At 44.2% G+C, this 20,696-nt stretch overlaps 2 protein-coding genes across 9 annotated transcripts in view; one reads left to right on the forward strand and one right to left on the reverse strand.

The window, feature by feature from the left end:
- FBXO16 (F-box protein 16) overlaps nt 1-12,451 on the reverse strand; it is a 57,061-nt gene extending 44,610 nt beyond the window's left edge. For 5 of the 8 annotated variants that reach the window (XM_067039982.1, XM_067039978.1, XM_067039981.1 and 2 more), the window contains exons 1-3: nt 12,263-12,334; nt 8,229-8,364; nt 2,930-3,001 (exon numbers count right to left, since the gene is read on the reverse strand). In XM_067039982.1, the coding sequence (XP_066896083.1) occupies nt 2,930-3,001; nt 8,229-8,327 (171 nt within the window). In that variant the 5' untranslated portion in view covers nt 8,328-8,364; nt 12,263-12,334. Of the gene's footprint in view, nt 1-2,929; nt 3,002-8,228; nt 8,365-12,262 lie in introns of all 8 variants that reach the window. The other 3 variants (XM_067039984.1, XM_067039980.1, XM_067039985.1) reach the window with 3 other exon arrangements.
- A 3,708-nt stretch (nt 12,452-16,159) lies between these two features.
- Nucleotides 16,160-20,696, forward strand: part of FZD3 (frizzled class receptor 3) — a 75,006-nt gene continuing 70,469 nt past the window's right edge. The window contains exon 1 of the mRNA XM_059071335.2: nt 16,160-16,340. The gene's annotated coding sequence lies outside the window, so the exon portion shown is untranslated. The remainder of the gene's footprint in view (nt 16,341-20,696) is intronic.

Below are 20,696 nucleotides of genomic sequence, written 5' to 3' on the forward strand. Positions count from 1 at the left end.
CAAAAGCTGGGAATTCCCTGGCAGTCCAGTGGTTGGAACTTCACGCTTCCACTGCAGGGGGCACGGGTGCAATCCCTCGTTGGGGACTAAAATCCCACAAGCCACTTGGCATGGCCAAAAAAAAAAAAAAAAGAAATAAAGAAGAATGGAATTGTGAAGTGAAATCATTTTTGGAATTTGAAAGGAGATGAAAAAACTGACAAAGGAAAAAACAGGAAAATGGAGAACCTCCCCCAAATATTTCAGCATCAGTAGTATAAGAACCTGTGAAACTGATGAGTGAGTGGCTCTGTTTTTATATATCCATGAGTTCACATACCAGGGAGGTGTTGATATGTTTGTAGGATTAGAAACTTGCATATGACTATGTGACTTATATGTTTGTAGGATTAGAAACTTGCATATGTGCGCCTCTGGGCTTACAGCTCAGTGTTTATCTGTATAGGTTTGTCGTTATATACTATTTAGGATAGAAACCATGTCTTAGTCACCTTGATTTCTCCAGTGCAGAGTGCAGTACAGGGCATATTACAGGGACTCATGTTTGCCGGACTAAATGAATGTGATCGTGACAAACGAATATCCTTATGGATGTATCGGTGCAATGGGAGTGTGTTTCTAAACTGGTTTTTCTGAGTATCAGTCATCTGTATATTTGAATGAGTGAGGAAGGGACAGCTAATGTGAGAATGTTTGGCGGAGGAGGGAGTTCTGGGGAGAGGACGCAAGAGACAGAAGTGAACAGATGTGAATGTCTCTCTCACTCCTACACTACACCCTCTGTCAGCTTTCAAAATTGGGCCTGATGTTTTTCCCCTCCTCTTGGCACTATCTAAATTCTCTCGCACTGTTAAGATCATTCCTATTTGGAAAGTAGCTCAGGCCTATTTCTTCCCTTTTGTGGAGGAGGATGAGGCGCTGGCTTCATTCTTCCAACAGATATATTTTCCTTCCTTTTTCAGACTCTCAAACTCTACTTTCAAAGGGCATACGAAACGGAGATTGAAATAACTGGTTCAACAGCAACCTCAAGGCCTGTAAAATGTCATCTTTGCTACTAACCACAGAACCTCATACATCACAGGCAGACACTTTTTATACTTTAGAGAAGAAGAAAAAGAATACCATTCTCCCTTTCCCCCTAATTAACTGCCATCTGGGCTACTAGGACCCTCAAATAACGGCAACAGATAAACTCAGAATTTCTAAATGAAAATAGAAGAGCGGGCTTCCCTGGCGGTCCAGTGGTTAAGACTCTGCTCTTCCACTGCAAGGGGGCGCGGGTTTGATCCCCGGTTGGAGAACTAAGGTCCCACATGCCCCAGGTGCGGCCAAAACCACAAAACAAAACAACAACACCAAAAATAGAAGAGAACCTATAGAATACAGAAGATTGAAAAATCAGCATTCAAATATTTCCTGAACGCTTCTCTTGTGTCTAACCAAACCCTAATTCCCAGCCCGAGTCCCTGGCACCAGCACGTTTCCGGCACCCACTGACCTCACTCCTCCCAACTCCTCCTCCACTTGCAGCCCACGTTCCACCTGGACTTTCTAGGGTTTGCTATTGCCTGCCAGGTGATTCTGTTCATTTTATCTTCCCATGTAGATTACAACCACTTTCCCTTATATGCCCCACAAGCTCCAAGGCAGGCTCTCAACAAACACCTGCTGATGGAACAACAACAAAAGTTTCAGACGTCATAGAATTTTAGAGCTAAAAGGAATCCGAAGATCTTTTTGTTCACTTCCCTGATTTTAGAGGGGATAAGCAGAGGCCCAAAGAGTTAATCATTGGTTCCAGACTGTCTGTTCAGCTCAACTCTATATTTGGCTCCTCACTAGATCCCTGGTCTTCCCTATCCCGACCTCCAGCCCTACGTTCTCCTTTTTTTTTTGCGGTACGCGGGCCCCTCACTGTTGCGGCCTCTCCCGTTGCGGAGCACAGGCTCCGGACATGCAGGCGCAGCGGCCATGGCTCAGAGGCCCGGCCGCTCCGCGGCATGTGGGATCCTCCCGGACCGGGGCACGAACCCGTGTCCCCTGCATAGGCAGGTGGATGCTGAACCACTGTGCCACAAGGGAAGCCCTCCTTTTTTTTTTTTTTAAGCTTATATTTAGCTGGACAGATTGATACATGTTTTATTTATTTATTTTAAAAACTTATTTGGCTGCGCCATGTCTTAGTTGTGGCATGCGGGATCTTTGTTGCGGCATGTGGGATCTTTAGTTGTGGCACGTGGGATTTTTTGTTGCAGCGTGCGGAATCTCGTTCCCTGACCAGGGATCGAACCTGGGCCCCCCTGCGTTGGGAGTGTGGAGTGTTAATTACTGGACCACCAGGGAAGTCCCAGCCCTATATTCTCAGTGAACTGCTGCTCACGCTTTGGCCTGACAGTGGGAAGAAAAAAAAGATTAGGTCCCAAGACCACAACCTCCTTTCAAAAGGACGTTGGGGTGACCATCGTGGTGTCCAATGGGAACAGGGGGCATCGGAAAGAAAGGGGCACTGACTTGAAGGGAGAGGACAGTCAGCAAGAAGGTGGCAGGAAAGGAACAGGGTGGGAGGTGGAGTCTTGAGAGAGCCAACAACCAAGTCTAAGCAGGGTCCAAGCAAATCCAGTTCTTTACCAAAAGGCATTTAGACCCAAGTGGAAACTGATGGGAGTAAAGAGGGAGAGGAGAAACACTAGACAGACTCAGATCTGGCTCTGACTCTGCCCTTGACAAGAAATATAATTTGGGACAAATTATTTAATTGTCAGGTCCTCAGTCAGAGTCAGAATCATGTATTCTCTGGTTTGGAGCAAGTCTTCATTCCAGGGATTTGCAATCAGGTTTTTCATCTTTAAGAGCTGGGAAGGGGGTGGAGGGATAAATTCGGAGTTTGGGATTAACATATACACACGACTATATATAAAATACTTACCCGACAAGGACCTACTGTATACCGCTGGGAACTATACTCAATATTTTGTAATAACCTGTAAGGGAAAAGAATCTGAAAAAGAATATATGTATTTGTATAACTGAATCAGCTGGCTGTACACCTGAAACTAATACAGCACTGTAAATCAACTATACTTCAATTTAAAAAAAGAGATGGGAAACGTATCGCTTCAAGTGGAAACGTTAAAGTGGGTCTCCTTTCCTTGCAGAATGCTGTAGTCTATTTACATGGCAGTTTACTCAGAGCCTGCTGTTAAGTCAAAATCCCACCGTTTTTATTTTAGTCTGTTGACACTGCAGTTGCATATTTTACCATGTGACATCATTAAAGTTAGGAATAAGACATTTTGGGGCTCCTCAATTATGACAGATGTATGGTAGTTAGGTGCTTTTTCTCAGAACACCCTTTTAACATGTACTGTACTACATGTGTGAACCATACTCAAAAAGAAATGTTGATCATTTTCAATTATAACACTGGATGGCAAAGAAATACATACTTTTTTTTTTTTTTTTTTTTCTTTGTGGTAGGCGGGCCTCTCACTGTTGTGGCGTCTCCCGTTGAGGAGCATAGGCTCCGGACGCGCAGGCTCAGCGGCCATGGCTCACGGGCCCAGCCGCTCCGCGGCATGTGGGATCTTCCCGGACCGGGGCACGAACCCGCGTCCCCTGCATCGGCAGGCGGACTCCCAACCCCTGCGCCACCAGGGAAGCCCAGAAATACATACTTTTAAAACATTCTTTCTCTTGAAGTTCACAATGCCTGAATTGTTTTATACTCTGTTATATTTGCCTAAACTGATGATGCTATTTTTTTTTAGGTGTCTACATTTGAATTCAATCTCTATGCTTAAAGCCTGCTGTGAAGTTAAAACCCTGTGACTTTCAGTCTGAGACAGTTATGTATTTCACATTTTACTACAGAGTAGAAAAAAGGCAAAATTAAAAACCAAAAACAGAGGGCTTCCCTTGTGGCGCAGTGGTTGAGAGTCCGCCTGCCGATGCAGGGGACACGGGTTCGTGCCCCGGTCCGGGAAGATCCCACATGCCGCCAGAGCGGCTGGGCCCGTGAGCCATGGCCGCTGAGCCTGCGCGTCCGGAGCCTGTGCTCCGCAACGGGAGAGGCCACAACAGTGAGAGGCCCGCGTACCGCAAAAAACAAAACAAAACAAAAAAAACAGAACCTCCAAATTACGCTGATCATTGATGACAAATGCCCTGTTTTAGAAATAGAGTAGCTCTTGAAGTTATTGTATGGACACCTTCTGCCGAGCTGTATCCTTGGTCATCTATTTTTAATCCTTTCCACACAGTCAGAATGTTAGATCTGGAAGGGACCTTTGAGGTCATCTGACCCAACCCACTCATTTTCCAAAGGAAGGTAGTAAAGACCAGGGATGTAAGTGACTCACTGAAGTCAAGCAGGAGATTATTAGTACAGCTGATCTGGAACCTATGTTTTCAATTCTCAGAGTTTTTGTTCTTTGTTTGCTTTTATTTATATTTGTTTTTTAAATTGTTTTAAAATTTGAAATATTATTGCACTGTATAAAGTAAAAACCAAAAACTCTTCTAACAGACCTCCCTCCCACCTTCCCATGACATCCAACTCTTTGGGGGAAACCACTATTAATAGTTTGGTATATACATATCCAAATTCTATGGGTGTGTCTATGTACATTAATACACAGACATATGGTTATATACACATGCCAATATTTTTTTTTTTTAATTTTTTTGGCCACACTGCAGCATGTGGGATCTTAGTTCCCCCACCAGGGATCAAACCCATGCCCCCTGCAGTGGAAGTCCCCCAAGATTTTAAAAAATAATTTTACTCCTAACTGGAACCTAACTAAACCAAAATAAAAATTTTCAAATAAAATGGGAGTTCTGAACAACAAAATAAATATCATCTTTAGAAATTATCATGAAATTTGACAAAAGCTCTTCATGAACCAAGATAAGGCTGTGTCATGCTTGCTATGATGCACGGCCCAGATCCCCCTCCAGGATTGAAGGATTTATTCCCCCCAACTGTTGGGAGTGCTGCTGGCTGACAGCCATGAGCTGGAGAGATCTGTCCTGACCAAGATCCCATCCACTGAATGCTCAGTGTGGAAGTATAAAAAGGCCAGGCCCCCGATGCAATGCAAGACTCTGAAGGATCTTCGGGGTGTCCTAGGGGGTCCATGGAGGCCTTGTTGCAACTTCCTGACAGCCCAGCTTCCTCTGCCCTAAATCTACATCCTGTTCTTCCCTCCCCACACCTCCCCAGGTATTGATCCTGAGAGCCTTCCCCCATCAACGCCCTACATGCCAACCTCAGAGTCTGCTTCTCCAGTAACCCAAGCTGCAACAGGCAATCAGACAATCAAGATACTTTTTCTCGGGCTTCCCTGGTGGCGCAGTGCTTGAGAGTCCGCCTGCAGATGCAGAGGACGCGGGTTCGTGCCCCGGTCCTAGAGGATCCCACGTGCCGCGGAGCGGCTGGGCCCGTGAGCCATGGCCGCTGAGCATGCGCGTCCGGAGCCTGTGCTCTGCAGCGGGAGAGGCCACAACAGTGAGAGGCCCGCGTACCACCAAAAAAAAAAAAAAAAGATACTTTTTCTCCATGGCTGCTAAATCGATGAAGACTTCTCATTTTTCAAAGAAAATTTCTGAAAATCAAGACATCCAACGAATACGTATTTAAATTCAAGTCACTTTTCCACGTGCGTAATACCTTTACAATTCTATGAGAAAACATATTTCAAAACTAAACACTGAAGTTTCTGGGGGCAGAAAGCAGAGAAGCTGCTATATAAACTGTTGGAGAACTAAGAGCATTGCAAACAGGTGCTCAATAAATAATTGTTGAGCTGAGTTAAAAAAGACTGTCAATAGACTTGTTGCTCATGCTGGATGAAGGCTGGATTTCTCTCTTTCTCTGCTTCTCCTTTTGTTTCTCCTGGTGCCTCCTTTTTTTTTTTTCTATTTCTCGATCTCCTTTCCTCTCTTCCTTTATCTTTTTCCTTTCCAGTATCTCTCCCTTTTACTTCTTAGTATTCCGATTGCTCTGTTGGTTCCCCTGTCTCTCTCCCAAATTTGCTCATGTTCTGTATCAAATGAGTAGAAATAGGGTCAGGATGGATGCTCCAGCTTTGCCAGAGCGATTAGCCTATCTGTTAGTTCAGGGAGGCAAAGGGTCAAATCCAGGCTAAGGAAGGAGAGACGTGGGGACAAGGAGGTCAGAGTCAATGAAGGAGGTCTCAGGGAGTACAGTTGACCTCTGACTCCATTCCTTGTCCTTCAGGAAACACATCAGGCTCTGGAGATGCAGAGGGAAAAGACAGAATCGCAACCCTCAATGCATTAGAGTCGGGACTTCCCTGGTGGTCCAGTGGTTAAGACTCCGTGCTCCCAATGCAAGGGGCACGGGTTGGATCCCTGGTTGGGGAACTAAGATCCCGCAGGCCGCATGGCACAGCCTAAAAAAAAAACAGATTAGAACCAAGTGGAGAAGTCGGTAAACAGTGATGAGAGGAAAGAAAAGCAAGGGGGATTAGGCTTCCCCAGATAACTCTTACGGGAGGGAGACCACGAGGTGTGCACTACAAAGGCGTGGAGGGCATGAGAGAGCTTGGCCCAGATGTAGGACGAGAGGAGGCAGAGGCAGGGCTTGAACTGCGATGCTGGTTGAGTCAACTCATGAAGGGTCCTCAGTGCTGTGTGTGTGGGGCAGGGGTTGGAATTTACCCTTTGAGCAGCGTGTTATCAGTTTTACTTAATAGGATTAGTTTGGTACTTTAGAAAGATCATTCTGGGATCAGAAGAGAGGATGGATTGCCAGGGATAGAGGCAGTGAAACCAGTTGGGGGGGTTACTACAATGTGCCAGGCAAAGGGTGATGAGGGTGTGAACTGAGAATGTGGAGCTGGAGGTTCACAGTGAAAGGAGAAAAGGGGTCCGGATGAAGAGACCTAGGAGGAAGACTTACAGAACTTCAAAACGAACTGGGTGTGGGATTGAGGGGGAGTGCTGGTAGACACTCCTTCCTGAGCTTCTCATCTCCTAAATATCTTGAAATGCCAGGAGTGCAAGGTCCTGACTGCCCTTTTCTTGGGTCATTACTCCAGGCTGTGCTGGAAGCAAGGAACCTTGAGGGGTGAGGTACTAACTCCCTTTAGAACCAAGAGCAGCCTTGCTAATGCTCCACTGCTATGAAAGCAGTGGATTCCCTGGGCTCCTTGTTCCTCAGCTGTGGTGCAAACCCACTGTGTGTGCAGTATTTATCTGGGCCTCTGCGTCACCCCTGTGGTACAAGTTGGGCCAGGAGAACCTGTGCAAACATGAGGCTCATGCCCCTTGTTGCATTGTAAGAAAGTTCTTTGTCTCTGACCCAAGCATCTCTTGTCTTCTACTGTGAAACAGTAGTGACTTTGCCATAAGTAACAGGCTAAGTTATTAGCTTGTAAGTTGGGGACAACCAAACCCTGGACCCAAGAGGGAGAAGGAAGATTTCCAGCTTGAGTGATTGGGTATAAAGTGATGCCCTTCCTTAGGGGGAGGAACTGGTGTGTAGGAGCAAGATAATGAGGTCAGTTTTATTGATGTTGATTGTAATTTACTGTCAACTAGATATGGTCCTTGTATATAAGTATTGATATAGGAGCTCACAGACCTGTTGGAAATTCTGCCCCTAATTGAAGCAGGAGTAGAAATCCCCAGAGGTTGTCAATCTCACATGCCCGCATGATACCCAGCTGTCCACACTTGCAATGCTTTTTCTGGTATATTCTGCTGGCACCTCCCCAGAATGCAGGTGGCAAATAAACTTCTTAGGAGAATCCGGGTAATGTGAGTAATCAGCTGACATTGACTCATTTTATTTACCTGGTTAAATATACAGCATTATCCAGTAACCTCAACTCTAGCAAGAAAACCTATTTGGGGGGGAACTCCTCACACATCACCCCCTCCTCTTTCATTTCCGGTGGTTCCTGCAAAGAACCAGTGAGAGAAGGGAAAAGGCATTTGGGGTGAGAGAGAGGAGGAGTGACAGTGGAGGAAAGAGCAAATCTAAGACCTTTCTTTCTAGGCAGGAGCTCTGTGTCTACTGCCAAGCCTGGCCATGTAGCAAGCGTTCAGTTAAAGTTTCTGAAAAAGTCCTTCATTTTGTTTTTTCATCCATTACACAGTCCTAAACAATTAGTGTTTATATTTTGATAACCAAGATTTTAATACTTTTTTTTCTTTAAGGCATGGACCCAACTGATAAAACAGCTCTTATCACTTACCTGGTTATTCAAAAGCTGGTGGTTTAGGGGTGTCCAGGTACTCATCTTTGTCTGCATTTTGGGACCACCTATGTTTTTTGGAGGTGCAAATGCCATCATGAAATAACTGGATATTCTTCCATAAGAAAAACTATACCTGCAGAAGAAATGAATCATATAATCTTCAGAATACTAAAAATAATACCTGGGCTTCCCTGGTGGTGCAGTGGTTGAGAATCTGCCTGCCAATGCAGGGGACACGGGTTCAAGCCCTGAGCCGGAAAGATCCCACATGCCACAGAGCAACTAAGCCCATGTGCCACAACTACTAAGCCTGTGCTCCAGAGACCGCGAGCCACAACTGCTGAAGCCTGCGTGCCACAACTACTGAAGTCCACATGCCTAGAGCCTGTGCTCCACAACAAGAGAAGCCACTGCAGTGAGAAGCCCGTGCATCACAACGAAGAGTAGCCCCCGCTCACCGCAACTAGAGAAAATCCCCACACGGCAAGGAAGACCCAATGCAGCCAAAAATAAATAAATAAATAAATAAATAAAACTCATAACAATCTGGTGAGGTAGTGGGTTTTAGCTCATTTTACAGATGAAGAAAATGAGGCTCACTGAAATAAAACTCTCTGCCCAAATTTATACAGACAGTAAGCAGAGAACTGGAAATCAGACCCAGGTCTATTTAACTCTGCTTGATTTTCATTGAACCATGGGGGGAAATCCAGAATCACTCCTAGCTAAGAGCATACTATATTGGCCAGAAAGAAGAAGTATTTATAAAATCACAGTGCAATATAAAAACACTCCATCTTTGTCCCTTGTGACCTTCTTCCTCCCCTCTTATCTTTCTGACATCTAGGTAACAAGGGTTCTAGCTTGATACCATATTTAAGAGGTAGAATGGTACAACAGACAAAGCCAAGACTTTGGATACAGACAGATTTGGGTTTAATGGGGGAAATGTGCTGCTTTAGATGTCCAGTACTAAATATGTCTTCCTTCATTTGATTAAAGCACTCTAGTTTCCATTAGGAATTACTTTTCCCTCATTATTTAGAGTCTGCTGTGTTGGTTAATCAAGGTGGCCTCCCCCTCCCCAGTCATGAGACCAAGCTAGGCGGGTTTACTTTTTTTTTCTTTGGGGGCTGTACCACTCAGCTTGTGGGATCTTAGCTCCCTGACCAGGGATTGAACCCAGGCCACAGCAGTGAAAGAGCCAAGTCCTAACCACTGGACCTGCCAGCGAGTTCCCCTAGGCCAGTTTACTGATGCTGGCTTATCCTTACTTTACAGCTGAGGTGGTCATTCAAAGTACCACAGTTGCTCTAGTAAGCTGTAATTGCTGCCTTAACCTTCAGAAGCCCCTTGTCCTTTCTATTCATTTTGTAAGCCAGCTGATACAGTAAATCAATCTCCTCTTTAACTTCCATTAGCTAGAATCTATTTCTGTTGTTTGCAACCAAAACTTTTTACCTTATACAGTTTGGATCCTGGTTCTAAAACGTACTGGCTGTGTAACTTTTTGCAAGTTATTTAATCCATCTCAGTTTCCTTATTTGTAAAATAAGGATGCGCATATCTACCAACAACTGCTGTTGCAAAGGTTAGAGAAAAAAGCCTCAAGCAGAATGCCTGACAGATGAGTGGTCTTGTTGATAAGTAGAATCCCTGAAGCCTTTCTTAGAACTTCCTGTCATTTACAGAGTGCCTCAAAGCCTGTCCTTTAAGAAGGCCACAACAAAATATTTTAAGGTGAAAAATATTTAAAGCAGAGGGATGGTATTTTCAGAATGTATCCTCAATGTTTCTGCTTATTTGTGCTTTTCTTCCTCTCTGTAGGTAGGTTTCACATCCAAGGAAGTGGTGCTGAGTGAGGGGGCTAGGACTTACTTGCTTGCCTGATCTCTGGGCTCCGAAAATTACAGCAACAAATACTGGACAGCTCTTTAAAAAACATCACTAGGTTTTAGCTGATAGAGGATTCCCCAAATGCTAGATCTGAAATTTTGAGGCTCTCACTTGACATGTAATATTCTCTCTCAGGTTTAAGTTAGAGCTGAAGATAAAGCCAGTGTTTTAAAATCTCAGGGTTTTAAACAGTAGACAGTATCTTCCTACAGTTTTTTGCTGTCACCACTCCACTGGCATAAGGGGGAATAAGGGGGTTCAGATCAGTCCTTATATTCTTAGCTCCAAACAGCTATGTTGCAAAAGGCATAAGAAATTATTTCATTACAGTATTGTTAATTGGCAGCTATAAAAGTACACGTGAGCAGGCAAATTATACGTACAAAGCATGGTTGCTGAATCTAGATCTGCCCAGTTAAAAATCACATATTTCTTTTTTGTTATTGTTATTTATTCATGTTTGACCTTTCTTCCCGTTAAACCAATTGGTTTTTTCTTTGTTTTATTTTAAATTTTTATTTATTTATTTATTTTGGCCGCTCTGTGCAGCTTGTGGTATCTTAGTTCCCTGACCAGGGATTAAACCCAGGCCCTCGCAGTGATTAAGAATCCACCTACCGGGGCTTCCCTGGTGGCGCAGTGGTTGAGAATCCACCTGCCGATGCAGGGGACACGGGTTCGACCCCTAGTCCGGGAAGATCCCACATGCCGTGGAACAACTAAGCCCGTGTGCCACAACTACTGAGCCCACGTGCTGCAACTACTGAAGCCCACATGCCTAGAGCCAGTGCTCCACAACAAAAGAAGCCACTGCAATAAGAAGCCTGTGCACAACGAAGAGTAGCCCCAGCTCACCGCAGCTAGAGAAAGCCCACACTCAGCAACGAAGACCCAATGCCACCAAAAATAAATAAATTTTTTTAAAAAATTCTATAAACCCAGGCCCTCGGCAGTGAAAGTGCAGAGCCCTAACCACTGGACTACCAGGGAATTCCCTAAACCGATTGTTTTCAATCTTTTTTTTTTCAGGGCCATAAAACTCTGAGAATATGATGAAAATTCCTGCTGTAAGCTGAGAAACTCTCTCTTTCCAGTTTGTGTAGGAAACGATCTGACTGATTCTAGGCACAATTTCTGATTAGGACAAAGTAGCTTTTCTAGGGCCTCCCCAAGGCCTTACATTGGTTGTTTTCTTTTTCCTGGGTCCTCAGAGCTAGCAATTATTTGAATTAGGCTTTCTTCAAATCAACTTGAAGAAAGTTTGGTTTTCAGGAGATGGGCCAGGCCGGGAGAAAGAGCCCTCTTGGTAATAGTCTTGCTGAAGCAGGTAAATGGAGGTGCCCTGCTCTGTCTTTTGTCATTATCCTTTTACAGTTTTTCCTCCTCCATCCATTCTAGAAGATGGGCACCATGCGTATTTGCACGCCCACACCGGTTCAACATACATAAGATAACAAGACAAAGTAAGTTGTCTTCCCTCCTTCAACATACAAAGCTTGTTGTTGCTTTTTTTTTTTTTTTTTTTTTTCCGGTACGCGGGCCTTTAGCTGTTGTGGCCTCTCCCGTTGCGGAGCACAGGCTCCGGACGCGCAGGCTCAGCGGCCATGGCTCACGGGCCCAGCCGGTCCACGACACGTGGGATCTTCCCGGACCGGGGCACGAACCCGTGTCCCCTGCACCGGCAGGCAGACTTCCAACCACTGCGCCACCAGGGAAGCCCGAGGACGATTGGATTTTTATCTGGAGTTTACAGAGTGGAAAAGGATTGAGTTTCTATACTGACATACATTTCACCCATTGTACATTGCAGTATCATCAGAGGAGATCAGATATTATCAGGAAAGAGAGTATGGTTAGCCTTAAATATGAATTCATCTGATATTCAACTAGGTAGAAACAGAAAAACTATAATTCCGTGCAAAGAGCTAGTGCTTGATAGGCATAGAAAAAATTATTTGTTGGTTGTTAATTTCAGAAATACGAAGCATCTGTCACTTGAACAGCAGCTGAAACGGAGCGCAACATGTAATTCCCGGGGGGCACTGCCAAGGTTTGCGAGAGACCCAGGGGGATCTGAGAACGGAGCTCTCAAACGAAAGTCTCCATCTTTTTCATGCACTGCCCACTGCTCTCACCTCTTTTGGTTCGTCTTTCTCTTCAAGCCTCTGGCGCTGGTGTTGCCATAGTTGCTGTTTCTTTGACTCTGCCGAGCCCCCACCCCTTCCAGTGGTCCAATCACCGTCTATAAATCTTTTTGCTGGCATCCGGGGTCTCTTAGGCAACAATGTGTGGTCTCTTGATTGGCCAGGAGATCCTGGAGGGCTGGCTCCAAAATTGGGCACACGGATAAAACAAAAAAGTGTGAGCGCCAAGAGGGTGGGAGGGAGGGCAATCTCCCAATATAATGCTAGTACGAAGATGCAGCCGATCCTGAAATAAACAGCCTTAAAAGCCCTCATTCAAGACGTGTGTTCCAAATCAGGCCAACCTACTGAGCATGCCCAGTTACATCGTTCTGGTCGCTCCAGGGTTCCAAAATATCAACTCCATTTCTCCGGGTTTTAAGAGTGGCCAACAGGTAAAAGAAGGTTGGAGGAAAAAGAATTTAGAGAGGTTCAGTGAAAGAATAGCACCTGCACACAGGAAGTGGAAGAACGTGGGAAAACTGCCCAACACACAAACTCGCAAATGCTTCAACATGACTTTTAATTTATTGGATTAAAGAATTCAGGCCGACTGACAGATACACCAGGGAACCAGCAGATGGCATGCCTTAATAAGAATAGCTCCAAATTTGGGAAATTTTAGGATCGGTCTAATTTAATTAATTACATTTGTGGAGCATCCACCATGTAATGAGAGGCGGCGTGAGAATGCAAGGAAGAAAAGAAAAAAAGAAATCTAATGAGGAAGCCTGGAAAATGCAACGTACAAATAACTACTGTAAGGACCACAGTGATAACTACTGTGATAGAACTATAAACAAGTAGAGAAAAACAAAACATTCAACATTTCAGAACGGAGCTTCTCTGGTAAATGTAAAGCAGTTCTTATGGGCAGCAGCTAAACAAATTTTTTTTAAAAAAGACTTTCTCACTAATATTTCCTAAAATAGATAAAAATGTACTCCTCTGCAAACAAATGTAAACTCTATGTTTGTATCGTTTCATAGTTTTGAAATAGGCAGCATTTGTGTATCTCCCATTTAAAAACTAAATGAAAAGTGAAGCTCATAGATGTTGTTGCTTTCCATGAGTTGACAAAGGATCAGTAAGTGGCCAAACTGAAATTAGAACCTAGGTTGTCTGAATTCCAGCCTAGTGGTTTTTCCGCATGATCAGGTTGTATGTAAAATGAATAAACAAAGCCTTTTTGCAGAGGCCTGGGGGAGGTAGGTAGATGCAATACTAAATTACCGTGTATTACCAGTTAACATGTATGGTTTCAAGACGGGTTCATCCAGAAAGAGACCAGTTTTAACAACATGCTGGGAGAGTGCTGTGTCTCTGTGAAGTTCCTGCTCATTAAAGATTTTCTACTGGTGGTTACAACATTGAATGAAAGAGAGATGGGTTTAAAGAGAGCAGAATACTTTATCCCTGTTAGAGCTGATTTTTTTTTTTTTTTTTTGCAGTATGCGGGCCTCTCACTGTTGTGGCCTCTCCCGTTGCGGAGCACAGGCTCCGGACGCACAGGCTCAGCGGCCATGGCTCACGGGCCCAGCTGCTCCGTGGCATGTGGGATCTTCCCGGACCGGGGCACGAACCCGTGTCCCCCGCATCGGCAGGCGGACTCTCAACCACTGCGCCACGAGGGAAGCCCAGAGATGAATATTTTTATCCATGAAAATAAGGTCCCTTTCTTCGATCCTCTCAACCAGCACCCTCTAGACCTCTCCTCGGTCAACCCTTCATCAGTCTGACTGCTGATCCTCTAAGCCTGAACAAAACCATTCATGCTGTGTTCATGGTGAGCACATTGGCTCAATATCCTTGATAATTCAACATTACTTTTCAATGAAACATTTCAACATTTCAACCACAAAGAAAAGTTTAGAGACTTGCCTAAGAAACACCCTTGTCTCCCCACAGAGATTTTTTTAAATGTTAACATTTTGCTTCCTGTGTGTGATTAACAGTTGAAGCCCCTCTTGCATGCTTCTCAGATCTCATTCCCCACCCTGCTTGCCGAGAGGCAACCACTATCATGAAATTACTGTGTAGCCCACTAGTCCACTTTTGATGCTTACTCTATATACATGGTTGACCTCATAAACAATATGGCGATTTTAGAGAGCTATCATAATTTACATATCTTGTACTTTGGTTTTTCCACTCAATGTTCTATTTCTGAGATGTGATCATGTTGATACATTCAGTGACAATTTCTACAACATTCCCACCTCCCGGTGTGAACCAAGATATGTTCTATGCCTGACAGCTTCAATGTGTCCGTGTGTAAATTGCATAAAAAATGTGCTAGCAGCACATCTCCAGAAGATCTGCAGGTACAAGGGACCTGGAAGTACATGAAGCAGGTCCACACAGATTTTCACAAGCGCTCTTAGTTGCTTCACTCACCCTCAGTAGAGGCACTGTTGGCTCCATAGGACAGAATGACTTGCTAAGAATCAGCCTAAGGATCAATACTACTTTCTTTTTTTTTTTTAAATGTTACTGCACGAGTAGTTATTTATTAACGAAATTGAAAATGTCTCTTCAGATCTCTTTAATGATGCGCTTTCCTATAGCTCATCTTCTGACGTTCAACTGTATTTATGGCTGTCTCAGCTCAACATTTATTTATCATTTAGGGAACACCTTTAAAAAGACTGTGTTAGGGAGGGGGAGGGGTGGGCTGTGACGAAGTGGGGTAGTGGCAGGGACATATATACACTATCAAATGTAAATTAGATAGCTGGTGGGAAGCTGCTGCATAGCACAGGGAGATCACCTCTGTGCTTTGTGACTGCCTGGGGGGGTGGGATAGGGAGGGTGGGAGAGAGGGTGATGCAAGAGGGAGGAGATGTGGGAGCATGTGTGTATGTATAACTGATTTAGTTTGTTGTAGAGGGAAAACTAACACACTATTGTAAAACAATTATACTCCAATAAAGATGTTAAAAAAAAAAAAAAAGACTGTGTTAAAATATACGAACCAAAATTTACCATCTTAACCAAGTGTACAGTTATGTTAAGTACATTCGTATTGTGCGACAAGATCAAAATATTACTTTAAGTCTTGTGTGCTACCACAGATCAAAATGATGCCTGTGAAGTCTAGGTTGAAAACGGACGAAAAGGAAAAGAAAGGTAGGTAAAATGATGTAGGCAAAAAGAAGAACAGTTTTGGCTTGAAATGAATCCAAACTCAGCCATTAAAACGCTGTGTGACTTTGGGTAATTCATTTAACCTTTCTGGACCGTTCTTTTCCGCGTCTGAAAAATGAGAGGTTGGGTTTAGATGACTTCTAAGAAATCTTTCAGTTCTAAAATTACTTATGTAGAAAAAGCGAGGAGAAACGTTTCCTAAGGAGCAAAAGATGGGGGAATACCACCAATCATCCACAAGCTCCACCTGCCCACTAAGGTGTTGGTAAAGAAGATAAACTGTTCATGGGCAGGTATCCTGTCTGCTCTGTTGTTTCAGCCTGGAGCTCTGCAACAGGCCAGTTGACTACCTCCACCTGAACCCAGTGCCACCCTCAGCAGCTGGTGACCCGCCTCTTGACCATCTCCAATTCCCGGGTCCCCGGGGGCACACTGGTTCTCAAAACAGGTCCTGGTAGTCTCGCAATACTAGCATCCCAGGCTTGAGAGATGAGACTCGTCGCGCTGTCTCAGCAAGGAAGAGAGGGATGGCTTTGCAAAGAGGTTTATTTAAGAAAAACGCTTCCAGAGCTCGAAACGACTCCGCGGGGTAGGAAGCACCACCGCGGCTCGAAGCCGGGAAAAACGATGTGAGCTGAGCGGGTATCAGGCAGCTGGGCTCAAAAATAACACTCGGCCGCGCATGCGCAGCGCGCATGCGCCGTGCGTGCGTGCGCGCACCCGGGCGCGCTCCCCCCTGGCCGCGCGTCCCGGCGCTCGCGAAAGCTCGCGGTCGCTCCGAGGCGCGCGCCGCCGGTCCTCCTTCGCTCCATTTACTAGAGGGACCCGCGGCCACCCACGGCCGGCGCCGCAGCCCCCCAGGAGCCCGGCCCAGAGGTGTGAGGTGAGCCCCGGAGCGTGCGGCTCCCCCGTCCGGCTCAGCGGGAAGGGGGCTCGGGGAGTGTGGGGACTGAGGAGGTGCCGCCGCGGCTGCCCGCTCCTCTGCCTAACCCTTTGCCGAGGAGCCACCAGCAGCCCCGGCAGCTCCTCCTCAGGGATAGCTATTCTTGTCGCGGCCAAAACAAAAGCCTTGGGTGCCGGGCTGTGGCGGGGTATCTCGGGGCTTCTCGGGGTGGGCGGCGGGCCGGCGGGGCGCGGGGGAGCGGGGTTTGGGGCTGGGGTTTGAGGCGGACAGATGCCCGCGGACAGGATTAACCCTCTCGGTCTCGAGCTCGCGCTGGGCAACCTGTGCGAGTGTGGCCCACGTTCCCTCCGCGCCGACCCCGGCCCAGCCCTTCGCTTCGGTGGGCGCCGCGGGGGCGTGTGGCGCCCCGGGGCCGCCCGGGGCGCGGGTGGAGGACGCGGCCGCTGGCAGGGAGGACAATGTACCGAGGGTTGCGTGTCGGGGCGCGGGGGTCCGCCCGAGACCCGCGTCGAGGCTTCCCCGGGCCCGGGCGGAGTCTCAGCATCTGACCTGCCTCCTGTTTCCAGTCCTAAAAGTTGTTCCCTTCCCTTCCTCCCGTCAGTTCGCAAAGTCGGCTGCTCCCTCCCTGAGGCTTTCCCCGCTGCTCGCTTTGATGCTCCGTGTGTTTGCCCTGGGGTACCGTGGGGCAGTTCATCCGTAGCCTCTGAAATAAAGCTACTGTTAACATATTTTAAGACGTTTTAGCAGCTTCTTAGAGGCTTTTGAAGAGTTAGGTGCCTCCTCAATAGGAGAAAGAAAGACGGCTGCTTCTGTTTCTTTTCTTTTCTTTCTTTCTTTCTTTTTTTTAGAACAAAAGCACGTGCCACTAATTCAGGCATAGGAGTCAACTTAAAGTTGCAAAATATCTGCTGTAGGAAAGAGGTCCGGTTTTTGGCCCAGAATTAAAATGAAAATTTGAATTTTGGTTCCCTTCTAAATTTAAGCAGATGGAGCAGCAGAGCAGACTAGCAGCTATGGAAGTGAATAACTGCCATATAAAAACAGCCAAACAGGATCTTATTTTATAGAAGTAGTTCTCATAGACCTGTCATGTTTATTGACAGGAATTGGGTTACTTGGCAAAACCAGTACCGCAAGAGCAAGGAAACAAAGACCTGACATTGGGGATGTTACCTCCCTCTTCAGCCTTCTTTTAGCCTCTAGTGGTGGGCTGACAGTCAAAGGAATAGATAAATCAGTAGTTTTGTTATTAAGAAGCATTTACTCCTCAAGATAATGCTTTCCATCCGTACTTTTAAGCAAATCAATACCATCTTTTTCCTCTAGGAAAAAAAAAAAAAAAGCATTTGCTTAAACTACCTACCAAACCACAACATAGAGGTAATAAGACAGGAAAGTGGTGTAAAAGCTTAAAGGGGCAGGCTTGCAAGGATAGAGCTGAAGATAAAAGATAATTGAGATGCAGCCCTTCTCTTACCGGGTTGCCTTTTTATTTAGTGGAATAACATGTTCCTCCTCTACCCCCCAAGGGCTTTAAAACTATCAGGAAAATAAGAAGGTAATTAGTAAAGCCTACCATCCTACCTTCTCTTTCCTCCTACTTTTATTTTATTTTTTCTCATCCACTAATATTCTCTACCTCCACATCTCTCTTGAATCTACCAGTGTCCCATTAATAAAAGAAGAAGACTCTTTCATTCCTTTTTTCATCTTAGCTACTGTATTCCTCTGAGCTTTATTCTGTGCTTTCAACATTTAGGTGGCTTTTTCTTGGGAGTCCCATAATTGAGATATTTGAAGTAGGGAGGGTTGAGGGGAATATAATAGTAAAGTGTACATTCTTTCTTTGTATAGTACAATGTGAAAGCTTCATCATTGGGCAAAGAGAGGGGACTAAGTCCTCTGTTTCCCACTTGACAAGGAAAAATGTCTCTCCCCAACTTAAATTTCATATTTGTTAGTAAAACTATGAGATTTTATACTGAAAACTTTTTCTGAGCATATTAGTTTGTTGATGTTAGGCTGTTATTGACTTTATTTTCTTTAAGAGACAGGTGGTAGGAAACATTTCCTACCACATCTTTACCTTCTTTCGAAGGGGAGAGCAGTGTTGGCCTCAGGTTTGTTTTTTTTTAACCCCTAAAACTCTAGAATTAGGGCTGCTTAAAGCTGCAGCTGCCCACATAAAGAGCAATAGTGCAAATGAAAAGCAAGACTTTGAAATATGTATGAGAGATTGTTCAGTGTAGGTTTGGGAAAAGATGTGTAGCAGGGTCTTGAGGAAAGAAATGAAGGTTTTTAATAGTGGCATTTAAGAGTAACAACTCTTCATTGGCTAGGAAGCAATTTTAACTGACTATTGCATAAAAAATGATGGATCTCTCTTTGAATTCCAATTTGTTATACTGAGAACTAGCGACAGTTTTGGTGGATCCAAGGAATGCACTGCAGATGAAGGTTGAGATAAATATAACTAGGCTAGTCGGCTTAAAGAAGAAATCCTGGTCCCCAAATTTTATCTCACAGAACTAATTTTATAGTCAAAGCATACAGCCATGCTAAAGGGAGAAAAACAAAAATCAGGGGCTTGATATTAGACCATTTTCTGAACAAATTTTAATTGAAAAGGGAAGCCGGGCTGGAATGTCACCTGATTTTTTTTTTTTTTTTTTTTTTTTTTTTTTAGTCCAGAATCTGGCCATCTTTTAACTTTCCAGTTTTGTTTTTAGATTCGTTTTAAAAGATCTTCTGCTTTCTCTAGTCTTAAAAGTAATGTATAATTTGTAAAATGGACTGGATTTTGATGCCTACCATTCATTTTAATTTTGAACTTAGTTGTATTTGTTTTTCCTGTGTTTGTTTTTCTTTCTAAGCCCTATCACTCAGCACACTGGAAGATTAGATTATCTGTTGTAATCAGTAGATGACAAGATGAACTTTAAAAATTAAAGATATGAAGTAGGAAGGAGATACTCTGAGATTAAAAGGAATCTAGGACCTATGAATTAAATATGGAGCTGTATAAATTTTCTTTTTGCAACCAGGAAACAGTATTTTGAGAATGAATTTATTTTTTAAGTAATAAGATATGGAAAACAAAAGGCCAAAAACCACATGGGTTTTAGGAAAAGGAAACACTTAGAGCAGTGAGTATGCTCTGAATGTTGTATATTTTGCTCTCCAACAAGACAGTAATTTACTTGAGAGAAGAAACTCTTTAGAGGTAGTCATTGCTAATCCTTGTAATGCATTCTTGGAAAACTCCTCTGAAAGAAGACAAGGAATATTTCGCCTGTTCCCATTGTAGCCACTGTGTTTGAGGCAACCTTTAGATGTATTTCTGGATTGGAAATGCAAAATGTTATCTACATTTATAGAGTGTCAAGAAAATTAAATCTAAACTGAGAATCTGTACAGAAAGTGTGAATTGGAATAGAATAGCTGAACATAATCTTTTGTTGCAGGACCCTCTTGACAAGCCCTCAGGGCCCACTGTTGTCATTGTTTCTTCTGGGATTCACCTGCTTTCCTCTTCACAGTTGACATCTCCTGCTTTTCCCACTTGAGTTCTTTGGGTCTGGCTTTGTAGCCAGCCTGGGAAGACAGTCTTCCAAGATTGCATCCCCTTTATTGCTGTTCCTCAGGACAAATACTCAACTTATTTAAGGGCTTTTACTTTCTATCATCAAAAGAAAACTGATAAATTGGGTAATACCAGATTCCTGATGTTACACATTGATAAAAATTAAGGTGTATGTTTAAATGTATCTCTTCCTTTTTGTTTTGTGATGAAATGATAATCAAGTAGCTTAATCTGAAATCAGTTTTCCATGTTATATTGCTCTGTAGAGAAGTGAATGTGCCTCTTTTCTCAGGGTTAGGGCATGAACAACTGTTGTCATATCGCTCACTTTTTACTGGGCCCTTCCTCCTGAGGCTGTTCACTCCAGTTACGTTAATCCAGCAGTTCCCTTTATTCAGCGGAGATTCTACAGATTCTTATAGTAAAAAAATATAATATCTGTAAGAATGCCAGAAGGACTTTTAACCTTTATTTAATGAGTTGCTATATTTTGGCAGTATCTCTTGGGGTCCCGAATCTTCTCTGTGTCCTGCTGTCTAGAACTTCAACTTACAGCTTTTCCTAGGATGATTCTACCTTAGGAAAAATGACTGTTGCTACCCATACTCACATGATCCTGATTAGAAGCAGATATTTCATTATGTTATTTAAAAGCAGTTTAGAATACATATCAAAAGTTTTTTTTAAAACTGAGAATAACATTTGATTCAGCTGATGAGTGATCTGATTTTTTTCAATATTGAAAGTCAGTT

This window comes from Kogia breviceps, chromosome 8 (genome assembly GCF_026419965.1).
Source record: "Kogia breviceps isolate mKogBre1 chromosome 8, mKogBre1 haplotype 1, whole genome shotgun sequence".
In the NCBI taxonomy this organism is placed as follows: domain Eukaryota; kingdom Metazoa; phylum Chordata; class Mammalia; order Artiodactyla; family Physeteridae; genus Kogia; species Kogia breviceps.